General features: G+C 38.7%; 1 protein-coding gene across 8 annotated transcripts in view; it reads right to left on the bottom strand.

The window, feature by feature from the left end:
- Positions 1-21266, bottom strand: part of TANC1 (tetratricopeptide repeat, ankyrin repeat and coiled-coil containing 1) — a 240464-nt gene that overhangs the window by 146100 nt on the left and 73098 nt on the right. For 7 of the 8 annotated variants that reach the window (XM_042948898.1, XM_042948897.1, XM_042948901.1 and 4 more), the window contains one exon: positions 15251-15330. In XM_042948898.1, the coding sequence (XP_042804832.1) occupies positions 15251-15311 (61 nt within the window). In that variant the 5' untranslated portion in view covers positions 15312-15330. Of the gene's footprint in view, positions 1-2125; positions 2155-15250; positions 15331-21266 lie in introns of those variants that run through there. The other variant, XM_042948903.1, reaches the window with a different exon arrangement.

Here is a 21266-nt window from a genome sequence, read left to right as displayed (position 1 = left end):
AAACAAACAAAACTACACAGCTTCATTTGACCTTTACAATTAGTATAAGACAGACGATTACCTTCATTTTACAGGCAAGGAAACAGAGCTTCAGAAAAGTGAAACACTTGTTCACAGAGAGCTAGTAGCTACAATAAACCAGAACTCCAAGTTTCCTGAAGCCAAAGCAGCAGAGCGTTGTTCTTCTTGGAGACGCCGCTTCCACAAAGCACAAGGGATTTGAAGTACGGTTTGCGGAGTCCAATAACCATGGAAACCATTTAATGGATAAAGGGGGAAAAACTCGAGAACCTCTAATCTTAACAATCTTAGAGCTAAGGATGTAGCTTTAAAAGGTTTAATCAGATTAGCGCATCAAAACTCTCACACAAAGCAGGGAAAGAGAGAGAGCTGACCTCCCTGAAATAATGATGTGTAACCTCTCAGTCAGTTTTCAACACTGAACTTACAGAATTAAAACAAAAGCCTTCACTTAATCCTACCAAAAACGAAGGATGACTTGTATGAATCCTTTTAGGGTTTATAGTTCAAAATTAAACAGGACACGTGTGACTTGCTTAGAACTCCAGCTGGTAAACAATTAATGGTTCACCACTTACCAAATTTTAAAACAAATTTAAAACAGTGAACCCAACAGAAAAATAGGTAAACATACAGGCAAGAGAGAAAAAAACTTAAATCTTTATGACAAATACTCATATAACATATACTATATGTCAAGCACGGATTTAAGCCCTTTATAAATATTAACTCATTTAATCCTCATAAGTGACCCAGGAAGCAGAGAAAGGTTAAGTAATTTGCTCATGTTCACACAGCTGGCAAACTACGGAGCTAGGATACAAATCCAGGCAGTAGGATTTCAAACAGCCAATAAATAGAAAAATGTGTATGAATTCATTCTGAAGAACTGCATAATTAAAACAATGAGATACAATTTTTGCCTATCACACTGCAAAGATGAAATAATTTGATTATAACCCATGTTAGTAAGTGTATAAAGAGACATTTTCATATATTGAAAGTGGAACTATACATTTTTATTTTACATGTTTTAAGTTTATTTATTTTGAGGGAGGTGGAGCATAATGAAAGGGAGAGAAAGATACCCAAGCTGGGCTCCACACCAAGCCCAGATGATCTCATGATGGTGAGATCATGACCTGAGCCAAAACCAAGAGTTGGACACTTAACCAATTGAGCCAGCCAGGAGTCCCACAAGTGGAGTTGTAAATTTAATGCCATATTTTTGAAGGGCAATTTGACAAAAATCTAGGAAGTTGATAAATGAACAAACTTGTTAACTAACTTTTTCTTATAGTTATTTTTATGAGAGCGCAGGCAGGTATGTACAAGGAAGTTCAGTCTAGTACTAATGATAATGATGACAACAAAAGAGATACAACCGTCAACAGGGGAATAAAGAAACCACAGGCTACCTGTCCAATGTAATAAATACTGAGCAACTTTTTAAAAGCCTATATATTAGTGTGTGCTGATATGAAAAAGGTCTAAAAACACAATCAACAAATCTGCAAAATAAAACAGTGTAAAGTCTGGATCTTCTTAAGGATCTACACATGCACATATGTGTGTACATATACACATATATGCATAGAAAATACTTAGATCAGGGGCGCCTGGGTGGCTCAGTCGGTTGAGCGCCGACTTCGGCTCAGGTCACGATCTCGCGGTCCGTGAGTTCGAGCCCCGCATCGGGCCCCTGTGCTGACAGCTCAGAGCCCGGAGCCTGTTTCAATTCTGTGTCTCCCTCTCTCTGACCCTCCCCCATTCATGTTCTGTCTCTCTCTGTCTCAAAAATAAATAAACGTTAAAATAAAAAATTAAAAAAAAAAAAAATAAAAGAAAATACTTAGATCAAATAACCTATGAATGTTAATTGCCTTAGGGAGTACAAAGGAAAAAGCAGAGAAGAAATAGGAATGCTGTCTATTTCTAATATCATTGCATAGCTTTTTAAAAAATGATTGCATTATATTTAACTATTACATTTACAGTATTTTAATGGCTTTACAAAAACTAAATAGGGCTGATTTGTAACAGTCTCAAAGACACCAAGCAGAAATGGTCCTTAAGATAAAGAAAAAGAAGACATATCACTCACAGTTACTGGGTCTAGATAAAGACCACGTAAGAAACTCAGAAATAATCCTTTGGGGCTGGGGCAGGGTGGAAATCAAAATAATCCCTGTAGAGAGAAATTATAAATATATAGGAAATCTATCTTCTATCTCAGGGACAGGTTTTCTATTTATTCAGTGCTAGAAACAAAAATAATGCAGCTAGCCAGAGACATAGAAACTGAACTAGTCTGGAGTCAGAAACTACACTTGGACTCCATGTTTGTTTTAACTAGCTATATAATGCTGGACAGTTGCTCAGTGCCTCTTTTCCAAATATTCCTCAAAAAAATGAAGACAGTGAATTTCTTAAGACTCCTCTAGATCTAAATCCTTTCATTATTTTACCTTAGTTTGAAAAAGAATCCCTACACATAACAATCTAAGATTTTGAGCCATGGATAAAAACTTTTACACTTGAGAATACAGCAATTTATTAAGGAGATGCTAATTATCTGGAACTATCCCTGCCTGCTGTTAGCAACTCACCGGGAGTCCAGCTTCGGGCACCTCCAGGTGGTAGGAGGTATTTAGACTTTTTGACTGTGCACAGAGACAGAATGCTATCAAGTACTGTGAAAAACTTGATGATTCATTTTGAGTTGGTTTTATGCTTTTATTTTGGTTTCTCTATAAATTTATTAAATAGAGCCAATCAGACTAACATATCTCCAGCCTCAGCACAAACTGAAACTTCAACAATGCAGGGGACACTTCTACCAATGGAACACAGGCAAGTTTTAGTAAGTTCAATAAAAATTCTTCGGTGAGTGACTTTATAAAGAAACCCCATTCTGACATACCAGGGGCCATACTAGGAAAAGGGAAGAACCAGAATGAAGAGCCTCTCACATTCCCAACAGATAAAAAAAATAAACAGTTGATTCTTGAACAACACGGATTTGAACTGCATGGGTCCGCTTAAGTGCAGATTTTTTTTTTTTTCAGTAAATACAGTACAATATGTAAATATTGTAAAATTTTCAGTAAATACAGTACAGATATTTTTTCAGTAAATACAGTACAATATTGTAAATATTGTAAATATTTTCTCTTTATGATTTTAACTTTTTCTCTAGCTTATTGTTTTTTAAGAATACAGTAATAAATATACAAAATGTGTTAATGTTTATGTTAACAGGAAGTCTGGTCAAAAACAGGCTATTAATTAAGTTTTGGGGAGTCAAAAGTTATACTTGAATTTTTGACTGTGGTAGGGAGGGAGGTGGAGGGTTGGTGTCTCTAACCCCCATGTTGTTCAAGAGTCAATTAGACACGGGCATAAAAAGACAATAACGAGAAAATATAAATGGGCACTAAATACTTAAGAGGTCTACCAATCTAAAAAAAAAAGCTAATTAAAAGCAAATAACATGTTTTAAGTTATAAAATTGGCAAAGATTGTTAAAACCTACAAATACCCAATACTAGTAAGAGTCACGCAAGCAGGCACATGCACATACTGCTTACACAGGTGGCAATCAATACAATCCTCCTGGAAAACAATTTGGCAAGAGGTACGACCAGCTTCTGAAAAGTTTGCTTACTTGCACTATTAATTCCTTGCCTAGAAACATTCTACTAAAATAATCAGAGATTTGTATACAGATACCTATTTTCCAGAGGTTGTTTCTGTTTTGTTTTCAATGAATGAGAAAAGCACATACCCAAGCAAAATCATGGTATATGAGTTCAATAAAATATTAGGCATTGATCAAAGACTAATGGCATTGGAGAGGTAAGGCAAAAGACAAAGAATATCCTGGGTTTTTTTCTTTATTCTTACTAGTATTTTCCAAATTTTTTACAATAAACACATGCTATATTGGGCATAGATTCAAAGACCTATATTTGTTTTCACTACCAAAATGTATGTTAACAGTCGATGGCATCTTAAAAATCACTATCAGCCAAGCAGTGACTGTAATGTGGAGGCCACTGACCACAAACCTAGGGTGACTAGACAATTTTAAGCCTTTCCAGGTTTCAGTCAACAAAGCACTTAAGATTAACTGTGGAATGAAGAAGAACCCTGGATTCTATCTGAAAACTTTCCATTAAAATCTCCTTTGGAGATCATGAAAGGATAGTATCAAATATGCAGAATGAAGATCTTCAGTTTGGAAGAAAGCCCTGGAGAATATAGTAACCGACTCAAAAAACACTCTATCATTAATGCTCTCAAAGGCAGATAAGATAATGTAGTGTGTAGAAAAATGGATGGTGACAACTAGGTTAAAAAAAAAAATAAGGACTTACAAAAATAAGGCAGTGAATATAAATTAGAAATGCCTTAACCAACCTGTTTATATTTTCTTTCACTTTTATGAAAAAGATTAAGATATGTAAAAATAACTCTCTGAAAAAGGGAAAACTTAAGTCAAATGAACATTTTAATTAATAAAGTATTATGTCAGCAGGTCAGTAGGTCTTTCCTTAGAGGTACATGAAATAACGGTGTGTTTAGGGGCGCCTGGGTGGCTCAGTCGGTTAAGCGTCCGACTTCAGCTCAGGTCACGATCTCACGGTCCGTGAGTTCGAGCCCCGCGTCAGGCTCTGGGCTGATGGCTCAGAGCCTGGAGCCTGCTTCTGATTCTGTGTCTCCCTCTCTCTCTGCCCCTCCCCCGTTCATGCTCTGTCTCTCTCTGTCTCAAAAATAAATAAACATTTAAAAAAAAAAAAAAAAAAATCCAAAAGTAATTTAAAAAAAAAAAAAAAAAAAAAAAAGAAATAACGGTGTGTTTTATAATCAATGAAATACAATATTACATTTGTAATTAGAATAGAGACAAGTGCTGTGGGCTGAATTGTGTCCCCTGAAAATTCATTTATTGAAGCCCCAAATCCCCATATGATGGTATTTGGAGATGGGGCCCTTGGGAGATAATTAGTTTTAAATGACATCACGAGGGTGGGGCCCTCATGACGGAATTAGTGTCCTTCTAAGAAGGGGTACCAGAGAGCTTGTGGTCTCTCTCACCATTTGAGGACACAGGAAGGCAACCGTCTACAAAACAGAGTCTTACCCAGAACCCAACAATACTGGTGCTCTGGTATCAGATATCTGGCCTCCAGAACTGTGAGAAAATAAATTTCTGTTTTTTAAGCCACTCAGTCCATGGTATTTTGTTATGGCAGCATGAACTAAGACAATAAGAAAACACACCATCAAACAAATATATATATTTTTAATATCTGACACTTGGAAATAAATTTTCTATATAACTCAAAAGTTATCTACAAAATTTTCTTGGGGGGGCGGTGAGAGGTAGGGACAAAGAAGCCCCTTTTAAAGTTTATTTATTTAATTTCTGTGAGAGAGAGACTGTTAGCAGGGGAGGGGCAGAGACAGAAGGAGAGAGAATCCCATCGTGACTGTCACTGTCAACACAGAGCCCGATTTGGGGCTCAAATTCATGAACCGTGAAATCATGACCTGAGCTGAAATCAGACACTTAACCAACTGAGCCACCCAGGTGCCCAAAGACAAAAATTATTAACATATAAATAGTTCAATTTTGAGAACTGAAATAGAAGTGCAATCATCGGAAATCAGCAGTATACAGGTAGCTCTCTCCCATCCTTAGTCAGGAGTTTGCATCCAGGCTCCTAGCCTCTGCTGCCGGTCGGCTCCTTATCTATAAAAACTCCAGACAAGTGCTCAAACTATTACAGCCACCTATGTATGTATCCCCTATCAGAGACATCATCCTTCCTAAGTACTCTGTGTTCGTTCCAGGACAGTCTCAGGTCACAAAGACCGTCATTATATACCAAATCCAGCAGTTTGGTGTCCCCAAACTCCCTTAAAGATGGGAAACTTTTGGGGCACCTGGGTGGCTTCGTCGGTTAAGCGTCCGACTTCGGCTCAGGTCATGATCTCACGGCCTGTGAGTTCGAGCCCCGCGTCGGGCTCTGTGCTGACCGCTCAGAGCCTGGAGCCTGCTTCAGATTCTGTGTCTCCCTCTCTCTCTGCCCCTCCCCTGTTCATGCTCTGTCTCTCTCTGTCTCAAAAATAAATAAACGTTAAAAAAAAATAATAATTAAAAAAAAAAAAAAGACAGGAAACTTTGACATAAATAAACTTGAAAGTAAAGAATTAAAAACCAACTGCTCATGTCTTATTTTTACCCCTAAAATAGTGCTGAGGTCGCCAAAACTTAAAAATTCTCCAACTCTAGGGGCACATTTGGGTGGCTCAGTTGGCTAGGCATCTGACTTCAGCTCGAGTCATGATCCCACAGTTCATAGGTTCGAGGCCCGCATCAAGCTCTGTACTGACAGCTCAGAGCCTGGAGCCTGCTTCAGATTCTGTGTCTCCTCCTCTCTCTGCCCCTCCCCCACTCACACTCTCTCTCAAAAATACACAAACTTTAAAAAAAAAAAAAAAAAAAAATTCTCCGAGTCTACACCAGCACCTTTAATGGCTGTTTCACAACTAGCCTGCTACCAAAGCAGGGAGAAATGTGGGATAGAGACCTACTTTCCAATGCCATGATTTCAGATGTGAATAAAGGTTTCTCAATTTAAAGCTCTACACCAAGGCTAGGGCTACCCAACTGATTACCCCTAGTGGCCATCCATCAGCTGCAGGACAAATGCAAGGTCAAAGCCTCATCCTCCTAAGAGGAATAATAAGTTCATATCATCCTTCACAGAACAAAAAGAAAAAAAAAAGTCAATCTAGATCAAATCTTTGGTAGCTTACCTCCCCCCTCAGAAACTATATTTTCCAGTAGATTATATGAAATCAAGATTTTTATATTCCTGTAGAATAGAAATAAAACCTTGGAATTCTCCTAGAAAATGCAAATTGGTCACATAAAAATTCAAATATAGAGCTTCTATGAGAATTAAGAAATTACACATGACAAAGTTCTTTGAAAACTCGATATATAGAAAATAAGACCATTGTTTGGGGGGGTTTATTTGTTTACAGAAAAGCAACTTTATTTTTTAAAAAGTATTGATAGGGGCACCTGGGTGGCTCAGTTAGGTATCCAATTCTTGATCTCAGGGTCATGAGTTCAAGCCTTGCATTGGATTCCATGCTGGGCATGATGCCTACTTAAAAAAATAAAAACCAGGGGTGCCTGGGTGGCTCAGTCAGTTGAACATCTGACTTCAGCTCAGGTCATGATCTCACAGCTTGTGAGTTCGAACCCCGCATCAGGCTCTGTGCTGCTGGCTCGGAGCCTGCTTCCAATCCTGTGCCTCCCTCACTCTCTGCCCCTCCCCTGCTCATGCTCTCTCTCCCTCAAAAATAAATAAACATTAAAAAAAATTTTTTTAATAAAATAAAACAATAAATAAAAACCAGGGGCGCCTGGGTGGCTCATTCGGTTAAGCAACTGACTCTTAATTTCAGCTCGGATCATGATCTCATGGTTGGTAGGAATGAACCCCATGTCAGGCTCTGCTCAGACAGCGCGGAGCCTGCTTGGGATTTGCTTTCTCCCTCTCTCTCAGCTTCTCCTCCACTTGCGCACACACACTGTCTCCCTCAAAGGAAGTATTTTAAAAAATTAAAATAAAAAAATAAAAAATATTTAGGGGCTTCTGGGTGGCTCAGAAGGTTAAGCATCCAACTTCCACTCATATCATGATCTTGTGTTTGTGGGTTCGAGCCCAGCATCAGACTCTGTGCTGACAGCTCAGAGCCTGGAGCCTGCTTCAAATTCTGTGCCTCCCTCTCTCTCTGCCCCTCCCCCACTTGCACTCTGTCTCCCTCTCTCTCTCAAAAATAAACATTAAAAAATTTTTTTAATATGGTATTTATAAATGAAATTAGATTTGACCCAAAGAACTGGACTCTGAGTTGTTACTTTGTATTTCTCTATTAAGTTTCCTACTACATTTACACATATACAGTTGGCCCTTGAACAACACAGGTTTGAACTGCATTGGTCCACTTATACGTGGATTTTTTTTCTTCAATAAATACAGTCAGTACTGTAAATATATTTTTTTCTCTTAGGATTTTCCTAGCAAATTTTTTTCTAGCTTACCTTATTTTAAGAATACAGTATATAATACTATGTATAAAATATATGTTAATAGACTGTTTATGTTATCGATAAGGCTTCCAGTCCAACAAGTTATTAGTAGTTAAGTTTTGGGAAGTCAAAAGTTACATGTTGATTTTCAACTATGTGGGGGTCGGGAATCCCTAATCCCTGCATTGTTCCGTGGTCAACTAGGGAACCCTAGTTGAATCCCTGCAAAGAAGGACCCAAGTAAATAAGTGCTGTTGTTTGAGAATTCTGCCACAAACTTTATGAAGGAAGTCTTGGAAGTCTTACTGGCCAAAAAATAAAGAAGATCCAGGCAGTGTCTTGATTTCACTTTCTGTGTCCAGAGCTTTCACTAATTATGCCCTTCACAGGAAACAGGCTGTTCAGGATGAACCAGCTTGGTCCATTATGTGTAGGCACCTAACACATGATAAATGCTAAGTATCTGTTCTCTTCCTTCTCTCTTTCATCCTTTATAGTTCCCTAAAACATATGGAAAAGGTACAAAGAGGATGGAAGGCAGAGCCTTCTAAACAGGAAGACCTTCATTAATTAAGGATGTGTTGAAATGAAACATCTCAGAAACTACATAAACTGTACTTAGAAATCTATTCTTAAAGCTGCTCGCTGACTCCCAAAATCTCTTTAAGCAAAGGAAAGAGGCTTTTCATTTAATTTCACAAAGAAAAAGGATAAAATGGCAGTACTTGATATAGGCTAAAAGGTAAAGGACTTCTAAAGAATAGACCACCATACAACAGAAAAAATGACTCAGCTTTCTCAGTTTTATTATGAGGGAAAGGGTAAAGATGGCACAAAAAGACTTCAGTATGCAAAGACGATGGCAGAGTATTTGGAAATGGGAAGTCGTGGAAAGAAGCTTCTAGAACATCACTCCTGAGAGCAGTCCCACCTTCTCTTAAAGGGAAGAACAAGAAGCTTTACAAGGGTTTTGTTTGTTCTTAAAGGCACCACACAGTGTTCTAAGGAAAGCAAAGCTCTACTGAATATTTAGCAGAAGCCATGTGTCAAGTGAGACTTCTGCAAAAAGGTCCTTGTATTTAACCCTGACAACATCCCTGTAAGGTAGCTTAGTGAATAAATTTGTCCAAATTCAAGTAAACTAGGAGGTGATCAAGCTGGGATTTGAATCTGTGACTTCTAATTCCAAAGTCTGTGCTTTTTATAGACTTTGAGACGTGTATAGACAACAAAGAAAAAATGGTGAAGGAACCAATCAAACCAGAGGGAACAGCATTCCTGACTTTACCAAAAACCAACCTGGCTTCTATTCTGTTTTTATATCATGTCCCAATATTTTACAGAATTTTCTTAAGTGCCCTGGTAAAGAGAAATACAATACCTTTAGATTGAACTATTTCTGCCTGTTTTGTTGCTTGGGAAACATTTTTGGAGTCCGTTAACAACACGATACCATATATCCATAGCTCAGCAAGACAGTCACTGCACTAAATTCCTAAATAATAGTCCACAACCACAGAAAATGGGCAATGCAGCACAGAATAATCAAAAGCAGCTTCATATTTTCCGGATAAAACAAAGCATCGTTTGTATGGAGGCATTTTTAGAAGGTACCACTGAAAACCAGACTGCAGCCTGGAATGGCTTAAAATACCACATTTAACAATCACATCAGTGGCTTTTAAACTTTAGAGGCAAACAGCTTCCTTTTACTACAAATTCAAAGTGAAGGATTAGATGCAAAGCTAACAGATTAATTCAATACACATTCAAGTTTACAGACTATCCAATGCCTTAATTAACACCATTACAAGTGCACTTAGCCGACCAGCTGGGTTTTAACGATGAAAAGGTGAAGGTCAAATGTGTTTTTTTTTTTTAATAAATTGCTTCAAACTAAGCCTCCCTGCTGAAAAAAAAGAACACAAATAATTAAACTGAAAGGAAAAGGCTAATAAACAATTATTTGGGCATATTAAGCAACCCTTCTTTACGCAGTCTATATTTTAATTGAGGCAGTGCTTCAATTAGAAGTTCACCAAACTTTGTTCTTCTTCCTCAACTTGGAGCTTCTTCCCCACCAAAACAGAACAATTGCAAAAGTTGGATAGGGCGAAAGACTATGGTTTCAAGCTTAGCACAGAGCAGAAGGGAGGGATACAGAGAGAGGGACGAACCCTCTCTAGGAGGGCAACAGGTCTTGCCTATTGCTTCCAGAAGGATGCCACTATCTCCAGGATTAAAAGAAAAAACCCAAACTGCTAGCAACTGTAAGCTGCAATTATATCAAAGATGTTAGCAAAAAATTAGGTTTCATTTCTGGGAGCCCAATAGGCAAAAAAAAAAAAAAGTCCAAAAAACTAGCCAACTCATTTATTCACTCTGGAAGTGGCAGCTATTCCAATGAGCTATCCTACAGATTTGTGCTTGGTTTCTGAAGTGGAGGGGACCTGCCAATGTCTAGGACAGAAGACTCCTCTTCAATGCATGTCTCAGTGGGAGGTGAAGTCCACTTCACCCTGTAAAATTAAGAAGTCAAAATACACACCTGTCCCACTTCTGCAGCTAGAACCCAGCATGGGAACCAGGCTCAGTCATTTAGATACACTTGCCCCACACTTTCAGTTATTCCTTGGCTATTTTTAACCATGTTTTCTCCCAGACGAATTTTTAAATCAATTGGCTATTTGTGTTAAAAAAAAAAAAAAATGACACGATTTTTTTGAGCAGTGAAAATACTCTGTAGGATACTATAACAATAGGTACAGGTCATTACACATTTGTCCAAACCCATAGAATGTACCACATCAAGAGTGAACCCTAATGTAAACTGTGGGATTTGGGTGATTGTGATGTGTCAGTGTAGGTTCATCTATCGTAACAAATGTACTACTCTGGTGGGGGCTGTTGATCACGGGGGAGGCTGTGAGTAAGTGGGGGCAGAGGATATATGGGAAACCTCTGTACCTTCTGCTCAATTTTGCTATGAACCTAAAACTGCTCTAAAAGAACCATGTCTTTAGGGCACCTGGTTAAAGTATCTGACTTCGACTCTGGTCATGATCTCACAGTTTGTGAGCTCAAACCCTGCATCAGGCTCTCTGCTGTCAGCACAGAGCCGGCTTCAGAAACTGTCCCGCTCTCTCTCAGCCCCTTCCCAACTTGCATGCATATGCTCTCTCTCTCTCTCTCTCAAAAACAAAATAAACAATGTCTTTAAAAATAAAATAGGATTTCATTAGTGATTAAATGAAATGTATAGGTAATTCTATGAGAGTTAATCGGTTTAAAATAACGCTTTTGTCCACTTGGAAAGCATAGTATTTCTTTCCATTTATTCAGGTCTTCCTGTAAGTGCTTCAGCAAAGTTTTATTTTATTTTATTTTTTTTCAGTGTAAGGCTTGTACATTTTTTCTTAGGTTGATCTATGAAAGTTTTTGTTTCTATTATAAAATGGGACTTTTCCCTATTGGTTTTCTAACAGTGCTGTTCTATAGAAAAAATATTAATTCCCTACATTGCTCTTTTATCGACTCTAAACTCTTACTTGGTCCATACTTATATCAGAATACTCTCAATATACTCACAGCAATTATTTCATCTTTAAATTAAGTAGGTTTAATAATAGTAACATGAAAGTTTTTTGATAGCAAAGGTCACTTAAAAAGACGTGGTCTCTCCCCTCTGGAGAGCTTCAAAATAAATACATTTGCTTTAGATCAAGTCCTTAACATAAGAGCAGGGAAGGGAAAAAAAAAAAATAGATGCCCTCATCTAGCTCTCCCCACGTTGTGGTTTAATATTGATTTTTGCTCCCTCGGGCCTAACTCAAGGTCAAGAGAAATACAGTACTCATTTGCACTGATGGAATGGTGGGGACAAAGCAAATGTACTTTCCCAAAAAACATTTTCAAGTTTTTAATACTGCATTCTCTGACACAGTTCAACAGCCTCCAGAAAACACATTTTGCTTAGCTATAAGCATTCCCTACATTATAAAAAGCATAATTAAAAAAAAAAAAAAAAAAAGAATTTCACCATTTTTAGAGTTCACCCAATGGCTTTTAATAGTTTAATACTCAACATACATTATTTCAAATACCATTATATACATATAAATTTCAATACCTAAAATTTTACCAATAATTTAAAGTACACATATGTGACATTTTCTTTTAGGGATAGGAACTGAGGATGTAATGACTTTTCAATACATATTTCTGAAAAAATGTCTGCTTTCTTTTGAAGAATACTAAATTTAACTCAGTGATTATGTTTTCCAAATTCTCAAAGCTGATTCGATTAAAAAAAAAAAAGTTTCAAGATTGTAAAAACAACCTACAAGACATGTATAAAAAGCGAAGCTCAGTACTTTAGACATAAATATTTCCTAAATTTCTATAATTGTGAGTTCAAGTACATAAAAATGAATTTTCCTTTGTCTTTGCAACAAAGATTGGTTTTAATTGGAAACAGGAGAGCAAAATTTTTCCACTTGTAGGAGATATTATTACCCAAGTCTCAGAGCAGTCTCCATAGATTAACCAGCTTTAATTTACAGAGAAACTTAGCTATGATCTACTTATATAATGAGAGTTGGCACTGAACTTAACATACGAATGGTCAAATTCCAAGTATTTTCCTCAATCATCTTGTGACATAACTTCATCAAGATTTAAAATTCCATCTGCTTTGTTCCCCAACTACCACAACCAGATTCTAGTTAAGAGAAAAAAGGCACATACCATACAGATGTTTTATGAGAAATGTTCCCATTGCTTTTTCAAGTTGGTTTGCATTAGTGAAAAGCCATAGTGTGGGAATTATTATGAAGAAATGATTCAGAAAAAAACAGTAGTTGCTCTTAACAACCAGAGGGGGAAATGAACCCAAAATCACATGCTCTAAAACTGGAAAAGTTACAAATGCAAACTATGTTCACGGTCTGGCCCTTCTGAAAGGCAGGGTGCCCCACATCATTACTGTACTGTTATTTTACTGGCACTGGTCAAAGAGCATCGTGGGTCTGCTGTGAAAGACTCCATTACAAAGCAGGGAGTTTTGGCTTGGAGATCCAGGCCAGTGGTTGGGCAGCTCCAGCTAGATAGACAGCTTAGGACCCAATTTAATGCTGAAAATTCCAAAGGCATGTAAAGAAGCAACTAACAAAGTCCCTAGCATGAGTGTCAGACAAGCCAAAACTGGGGAGGGAAATTTTTTTAAACAGCTTTCAGAGAAATCAAAAGAAGGATATTTTGGCCTTGCCCCAGCAGAGGGTGAATATCCTCCTGGACAGAAATCATGTGTACTGAAAAATCTCTATAGTAACCATTCTAATTAATTATTCAAAAGGTAGGGATTGGTTTTTTAAGATTAAAAGCAGAATATGGTCTCTTGTTTCTATCGTTAGAAACTGGTTTCTTTTTTTGTATCTGCTATACAGGTATTAATGAGAAGCTTCTAATAGAATCTTAACAGTAACTTTACAATAAAGGGTATCTTTTTTTAAATATTTATTTGAGAGAGCGAGCAGGAGCAGGGGAAGAACAGAGAGAGAGAGAGGGAGAGAGAGAGAGGGAGAGAGAGAGAGGGAGAGAGAGAGAGGGAGAGAGAGAGAGGGAGAGAGAGAGAGAGAGAGAGAGAGAGAGAGAGAGAGAGAATCCAAAGCAGGCTCTGCACTGACAGCAAGAGAGTCCGATGCAGGGCTCGAACTCGCATCCGTGAGATCATGACCTGACCCAAAGTCAGATACTCAACCAACTGAGCCACCCAGGCACTCCTAAAGACTCTACTTTTAAAGTAAGTTTGACATTTTGCAGACTTTTTGGTTTAAGGGTTAATTAATAACAGAAAATTTGTCTAAATTCCATATAACTAAAAAGTTTAAGCCCACCTATTCTCTTAAGCACAGAAACAACACATATTAATATGATCATTAACATTACATAACATACATTATGAATCTCACACACACATTACATAGTAACATTATGTAATAAAAGCTATTGCAACATCTTTTCAATTGAAGAGTTAACTATAATTCAGTGATGTTTTGGTAATAAGTGTACTTATTTATACTTTAATAGAAATTACAGGACGCCTGGTGGCTCAGTCAGTGAAGCATCCAACTCTTGATCTCAGCTCAGGTCATCATCTCACCATTCGTGCGTGAGACCAAGCCCCGTGCTGGGCTCTGCACTGTGAGCATGGAGTATCCCTGCTTAGGATTCTCTCTCCCTCTTTCTCTCTCTCGCTCTGCCCCTTCCTGGCATGTGTGTGCGCACACATGCTCTCTCTCCAAATAAATAAGCATTAAAAAAATAGAAATTAAAACTGCAATGTTATTCAGTATACAATAACTCAGAAAACCAGCCACTCTCCAACTCCAGATCATCGTGAGTTTGCAGAGTGAAATAGCACATCTTGGGGAAATCAATCAATGCTAACAGATTTTTTTATTGTACAATAATGGTAAAAAATATGTAATTTTCCTAGCAAGAGAAACAGACCACTAGTGGCCACCAAAATAACCTTAGAGGAGTTTATCACATGGAATGCAGTGAAGAGTCACAATGACTACATATGCACCAGAACTCTATCAACAGGAATGAAATCCAAGGCAAATTAAGTAGCTCTCATCATAATGAAAACTAGCAGTCTGGCACTGAGTGAGGCTACACCTGTTAGGCGGAAAATTTGATACTCAAAAGAGGAGGACCAGTCAGCCAGCAGTTGGTCAAACACATAAAATGAAATCGTGTGTGGGAAAAGGGAAAGGGCTTTCTAGAAATCAAATTCCTGGACACACCTGCTATCCCTCCATGTCTTAACTCTGACTGCCTCTGGATCTGAATGTTCTGTTAAAATTATGAACCTTCCAAGCGTTCTGCGGAAAGGATTTGGTTCGTAACCCAAACTCAGTTTTCAAAGTCACTTCCCATAAAAGAGCTCAGAAATGTATTTAATTTCTCATGGCTTCCAGGATTATGTGCATTCTCACCCAGAGCACTCCTTGGGACCCATTCCCGATGCAAGGGCATCCGTTCAGCCTAGAGTGAGCAGGTGTTGATGTCCCATACCCACCTGCTTGTTCAGCTCATTCCTGTACGTACCTGTCTCCTTCCTGCTCCCCTTTCCTCCCTCTCGGCTCTTTTTCAGCACAGCCTTTAACATTTTCAACACTCTTTTGCTTCTAAAGAGAAAAGGAGGGGAGGGAAGAGGAATTAAGGGTTATGAGTTGGAATATAACTTGCATACTGACACAAAAGATAACCTGTGCTCTAACACATTGCTTAGGAGAATATAAAGGTACCTTGAGTTTTACATTATTTTTCTCTGAAGAGACTAAGATGGGAAACTAAATGCTAAAGACACAAAGAGTATTTTATAACATTTAATGAAGTGATCAGAAGTTCACTGTCTTGTTATAAAAGTTAAAAAAAAAAAAAAACTCACACCAGGGCATTCTCAGCATTCCACATCTAATTAAGGTTACGAGGCTAAATCTGGGCACGTTACTGTAAGATGTTTGGCACAGGAATTCAGGTCTCCTAACCCCAGTTCATCAAAAGAAAACATTAGAACAGAGAATCAACAAGATAATGGTTAAGAAGAAAGCTACATGTTTAAAGGCACGTTTTGCAGATGCTACTGATTATATAACCACAAGGAAAACATTTTGTAAGTTTATCAGATTAAAACATAACCTTATAAACATTTATAAAATAAATACAATGGAAACACATTTCAAAGCTGATGTCAGGGGACCCAATCAAACAGCATACATTACAGTGGGTTTTTACTACATATAGTTAGGACTTGGGGTAGGGGGTGGGAGGGTTGGGGATGGGGAAGAAAGTAGAACCTTCTGTGGTGCTACAGCTGAATCCTTTAAATGATAAGCTGCATTTTTAAACAGGGTTGTACTGAGCATGTAAAAACACCACAATGGCCCAGGCCTAAGATGAAACCTAAAACCATCCCTATAGCAAAAGGCAGACAAAGGGCCATTATTTCATCTCTGAGTCTCCAGTAGCTCTCTCCCCTCCAGGAACTCAGAGGAGATGGCTGGACAACTCCCAGTGGTAATGAATCCGAGTAGGTTGTGTTACCCATCACAGCGTTGTTAACGCACTAAGGACAGGAAGGTGGAAGGCAAGCAGGTTGCTCTTGGAAAAAAGGAGAGAGAGAGAGAGAGAGAGGAGAGAAGGGAAGGAAAAGAGGGAGAAACTGCTGGGGAGAAGAGGGTTCCACCTGCCTAGTGAGGTTGAATGCTTGAAATGGCCTCAATGTAACTAACACCCCACACAACTGCTCAATCCCAGAGTGAAACAGAGCCTTTGTAGGGACCAGAGAGAGCCAAGAGTCTCAAAGTGCTGCCATTCACAGAGTCACACAACATAAGCACACAGCGTGACCTTCTATCATTTGGTCCAGGCCTGTATTTATTTTTCCAAGCCCTTTGTTTCCCTGACGAAGAAACAGAGACCCTGGAAGGCTGACTGCCCAGGGTCACACAGCTAATTAACAGCAGGGCCAGAATCCAAATCTGCAGGCCCCCAACAAGGGTCTTCTCCTTCCAACACACTGCCTCTCCTCTCAGAAAGTGAAAGCTTTGGGCAAGAGCAATCAAACCAACAAACCAAAATCAACAACAAATCAACCCACCCTAGAGATACCAGGAAGACAGTATTTTAAGCAGAATTTGGAGAACGTTAAAGTTTAATGGAGTTAAATCACTTTACAAAACAAGTGTGCACACACAAAAGGCTTACAGCCTAATTTTTTTAAAAAAGTCTGCTTCAGTGAGGGGTGCCCGGGGGGCTCAGTTGAGTGTCCGACTCTTGGTTTTGGCTCAGGTCATGATCTCACAGTTTGTAGGTTCATGCCCTGCGTCAAGCTCTGTGCTGACAGCATGGAGCCTGCTATGGATTCTCTCTCTGCCCCTCGACCCCACTCAGGCACACCCATGTTCTTTCTCTCTCAAAATAAATTTAAAAACTTAAAAAAATTAAAATGCTACTTCAGTGAACCCTGGTGCAAAGATTTGGGCTTCACCTGAAGGGCAAGCACTGAACCTGGGAAGACCACCAAATTGTGGCAACACCAATTTCTATGATCATGCTTAAAAGAAACACTGAAAAATGTTGTGTAAAAAATGGTGGACAAAATTCAATAATAGATGCCTGCTAAGCTTAGATTTTTTCTTTTCCAAATCAATCAACCTTTAAGGTTTGTCATTTAACAAAGACAACATACTTCAAAAATAAAAGAAAATTATTGATGGAGTCGTGCCAACAGAGCTTGGCTATGGTCCCTTAGTGAGCTCTCCCAGAGCCCTGTACTTCTCTGGACCACAGACTGGCTCAGGCCCCACCATGGCAGTGAGGCTGCCCCTGATTAATCACCCTGGTCATCTCCAACCCACAGCATATCTGCTTTGCCATGGGAAAGACATGTCCCACAGGGTGAGGACTAGGAGACACAGGCTTGGGCATCTCATCCCAGACTCCCTGGATGCCTACTTTGGGGAGCTCAGCTATTTTCAGGATAGTCACATCTTCCACATCAGTGGTCTTGAGTTAAGTGAAAGAGGCTATCAGATAGCCACTGTAATTTTTCTTTCCAGTTCCTGCTTTCCTCCATAAACAGCAAGTCAAGGGGAAAAGCTTAAATTTATTTTCTAAGACTTATTCGAACTATGACCTGGAGAAACTTTAACTGAGTGTACCTAGTACAAAAGTAACTTCAGCTTCTATTTATTTAAATTATATACTTTCGAGGAAGAGAGAAAAGACTAGCCCCTAGATCAGGCTCTGAAATTCTCTAATGGGGGAAAGTTGCTATAATTTTCATTTAAAAGAAAATAAAATGTGAATAAATAATGTTAACCCTAGACAACCAATGAGGAGAGGAGAGGAGAGGAGAGGAGAGGAGAGGAGAGGAGAGGAGAGGAGAGGAGTTTCCTTATTTTCCTACTATCATTCAACATCTAAGTTTCCCAAATACCATAGGTTCTTTCTTTTAAAATGCCCAGAAGTTAAATAAACTACCAAGCTTACTTTCACTTTTTGGATTTCTCCTTTAACACAAAGTCTTTGGGGATAGGCACATCATCTCCATGTTATGTGTTAGCATTCTACACAGTAATTACAATGATATGCAAATTATAACAAAGATCACCCTAAGTAAAACAGGGAGGATTTAAATGCAAGACCAAATCTGTTCTGGTTTGCAGTCACAATGGCAGCATCGTAACCATGACCACCTTGTCTGAAATCACAGAGTAACATAGTGTTAAAATTCTCCTCTTCTGGAGTGCCATACTGCCTGTTTACACAATTCCAAGTGGAATCTGTGAGCTGAGGGCAGGGACTATGCTAATTCTTTAATACAAACAGAAGCCAGGACACAGGCTCCGTAGGCACTCTGTTCTCCGTATTTGTTGACAGATTTAACTAGGCTGCAATGAACACAGATGAGCGACTTCCTCCAAATCAAGCAATTAGCCAACATTTATAGCAGTTTATAAGTTACAAGGAACATTCCTATAGATTTTCATTCACAAGAAACACAGAAACAGAAAACACAGTTAAATTCATGTGACATCAGGCAATGAGACAGTAGGGAAGGAATGCTACATTTCCTAATACCCCGTCAAGTCAACACCTGAATTAACCTTAAAATCTCCTGGTAACAAAATCTTATTATCCAGTTATCCTGAGTTTGTATGCACTCCACTAGAAGGAGCATCTCCCATCAAACCATATATCTGACCTCAAAGCAACGCTGTTTCTGAAGGTGGCTCCCTTTTGCCAAAATTAAGCAAATCAAAATAGCGATATTTACAAGTGAAACACTGAAAACTAAGTTGTACATAATTAAGGATTTTTTTTTCCCCAGAAAAGGGAGAGACATCAAAAACATCCTCATCTTTAAGGGTTTGAAAATATTTTTCCACCCTACTAAGGTCTGACTTATCAAAATAATAGCCATGTCCTCTGGTATGACTACCTGTGGAACTTTCTTTGCATTAGCAATCCTCAGTGTTTATTAAAAGAAAGGAAATGTGTGGTGGCAGTGGGAGGTCTGAAGCACCCTTCAAGATAAATAATATATAGAACAGGGCAAATTAAGAAAACAAAGCAGCATAGAGACCACAAAAGGAAACAAAGGGGCCTGCTAGCTGGGGCACTGGCCCTTGGCTGGAAATTCACGGAAAATTACATTATAGAAGCTTCCTGAAAGCAAGAGCCACATCTCAACATTCTTTTAGAGCTCCCATGAAGCTGGGGAAAAAACAACCCCTGATGAATACTTGAAATTCCAGTAGGTCTCTCTCCCTGCTCTGGCTCCTGGTGCCCCGTGCCCCATAACCCCAGCCTTTTTTTGCCCCTCTTAGAGTAGAAGCCGCCTAAGAATCAAGAGACCTAATCCCAGCTGTGGCCCACACATTGTAACTAGGAACAAGTCACTGAACTTCTCCAGGATTCAGATGCGTCAGCCAGAAAAGGTGGGGGAGACACTGGGCTATAATTTATTTCCCAAGACACACAGGCCCAATCATTCACTCTTCTTTATTCAAAACCACTCTACAAACTGTACCTCTAATTCTGCTGTTCTTTTCTTTAGTTAGGCTGGTCATAAGCAAAAAGACTTCCGATTTGAGTATGAGTTATTAAATGCATAGTAAATTTACAGTCCCACAGTGTGAATTTAAAAGATCTATTGGCATGAAGTCTCAACTCATATGTTTAAATTCTGATGCACAAATTAAGTGGAAACTATCAATTAGATTGAAATCACTTTCAACCCATATTTTACATATTCTGTAGGAAGGTATACATGTTGTTTGGGGAAAAGTTTCTTTAAAAACAAACAAACAAACAAAAACAAAAACAAAAAAAACAAAAAAACCTGACTCTCCTAGAGCACCTGGCTGGCTCAGTCAGTAGATCATGTGGCTTATGATCTCAGGGTCATGAGTTCAAGCTACACATTAGGTATAAAGATTCCTGAAAAATAATAAAATCTTTTACAAAATTAAGAAATTAAAAAACCTGACTCTCCCAAGCTGGTATTTCAAATTACTAGACAATTACTATATGCAAGTTTGTTTAAAGAAGTTCTCATTTTGTGAACTAGTTGGCAAAAAGAAATTTTCACTTTAGAAGCAAAACAAGACTAAGCTACTTCCTTCTGACTGCAGGAGCTTTTTTATTTTGTGAAGAGATTTGTTCAGCCCAACTTGTCTACCTCTTCCATAAAGCCTTCCCAGGCCATAGCCATAAAAAGTTATCTTTAGGGTTGCCTGGGTGGCTCAGTCAGTTAAATATCTGACTTCAGCTCAGGTCATGATATGTTCAAGTCCCACGTCAGGCTCTGTGCTGACAGCTCAGAGCCTGGAGCCTGCTTCGGATTCTGTGCCTCCTTCTCTCTCTGCCCCTCCCCTGCTCATGCTCTCGCTCTCTCTCAAAAATAAAGAAACACTAAAAAAAAATTTTTTGGGTTATCTTTAATTCCACATCCCACTTTGTACTGATATATGGTTATGACTCAAAATCATGCTGAAAAATGTTAATTCTACAAATCCCTCTCAGCACCTTGTAATGTACCTAATACACAATCAACACTAGGTACATTTTTTAAATGAATGAACAACAGGTTGTCATGAAAGGGAACTCAAAAATCAATGGCAAGGGGTGTGGACTAATAATTTAAGATTTTTTCCAGTACTAACCACTGGTTTCCAAGTTTATGGTCAAAGTTATACATTTCCACAGCAGGATCTGTTCTTTTATCAGGCCTTCAGAAGGTCACAGGGAGGTTTTATTTTGGTATTTCAAATATGCATACAGAAGGAAAAAGTACAATGACAGAAAAATCAAACCCTGAAATCAATACATTCTCCTCCAACCAGGAAAAACTCAGATGGGAAGATAACCAAGGGCAGCACTTCTGGCAATAATCTTTATGCCTCCCGGGCCAATGGCTGTTGTACAAGATTGAGCACCAACCTTACAGAAACCCCCTGCTCACCCAGAAGCTGCCATCAGGTTGGAAGCTCCCCAACCAAGCACATACCTCCCTACTCCAACAGCAATGCTCCTAACTAGAGCTCCTAACTAG

This window comes from Panthera leo, chromosome C1, assembly GCF_018350215.1.
Source record: "Panthera leo isolate Ple1 chromosome C1, P.leo_Ple1_pat1.1, whole genome shotgun sequence".
Classification (NCBI taxonomy): Eukaryota; Metazoa; Chordata; class Mammalia; order Carnivora; family Felidae; genus Panthera; species Panthera leo.
The sequence above is the reverse complement of the archived record's forward strand: the minus strand, read 5'-3'. Positions and strand labels throughout refer to the sequence as shown.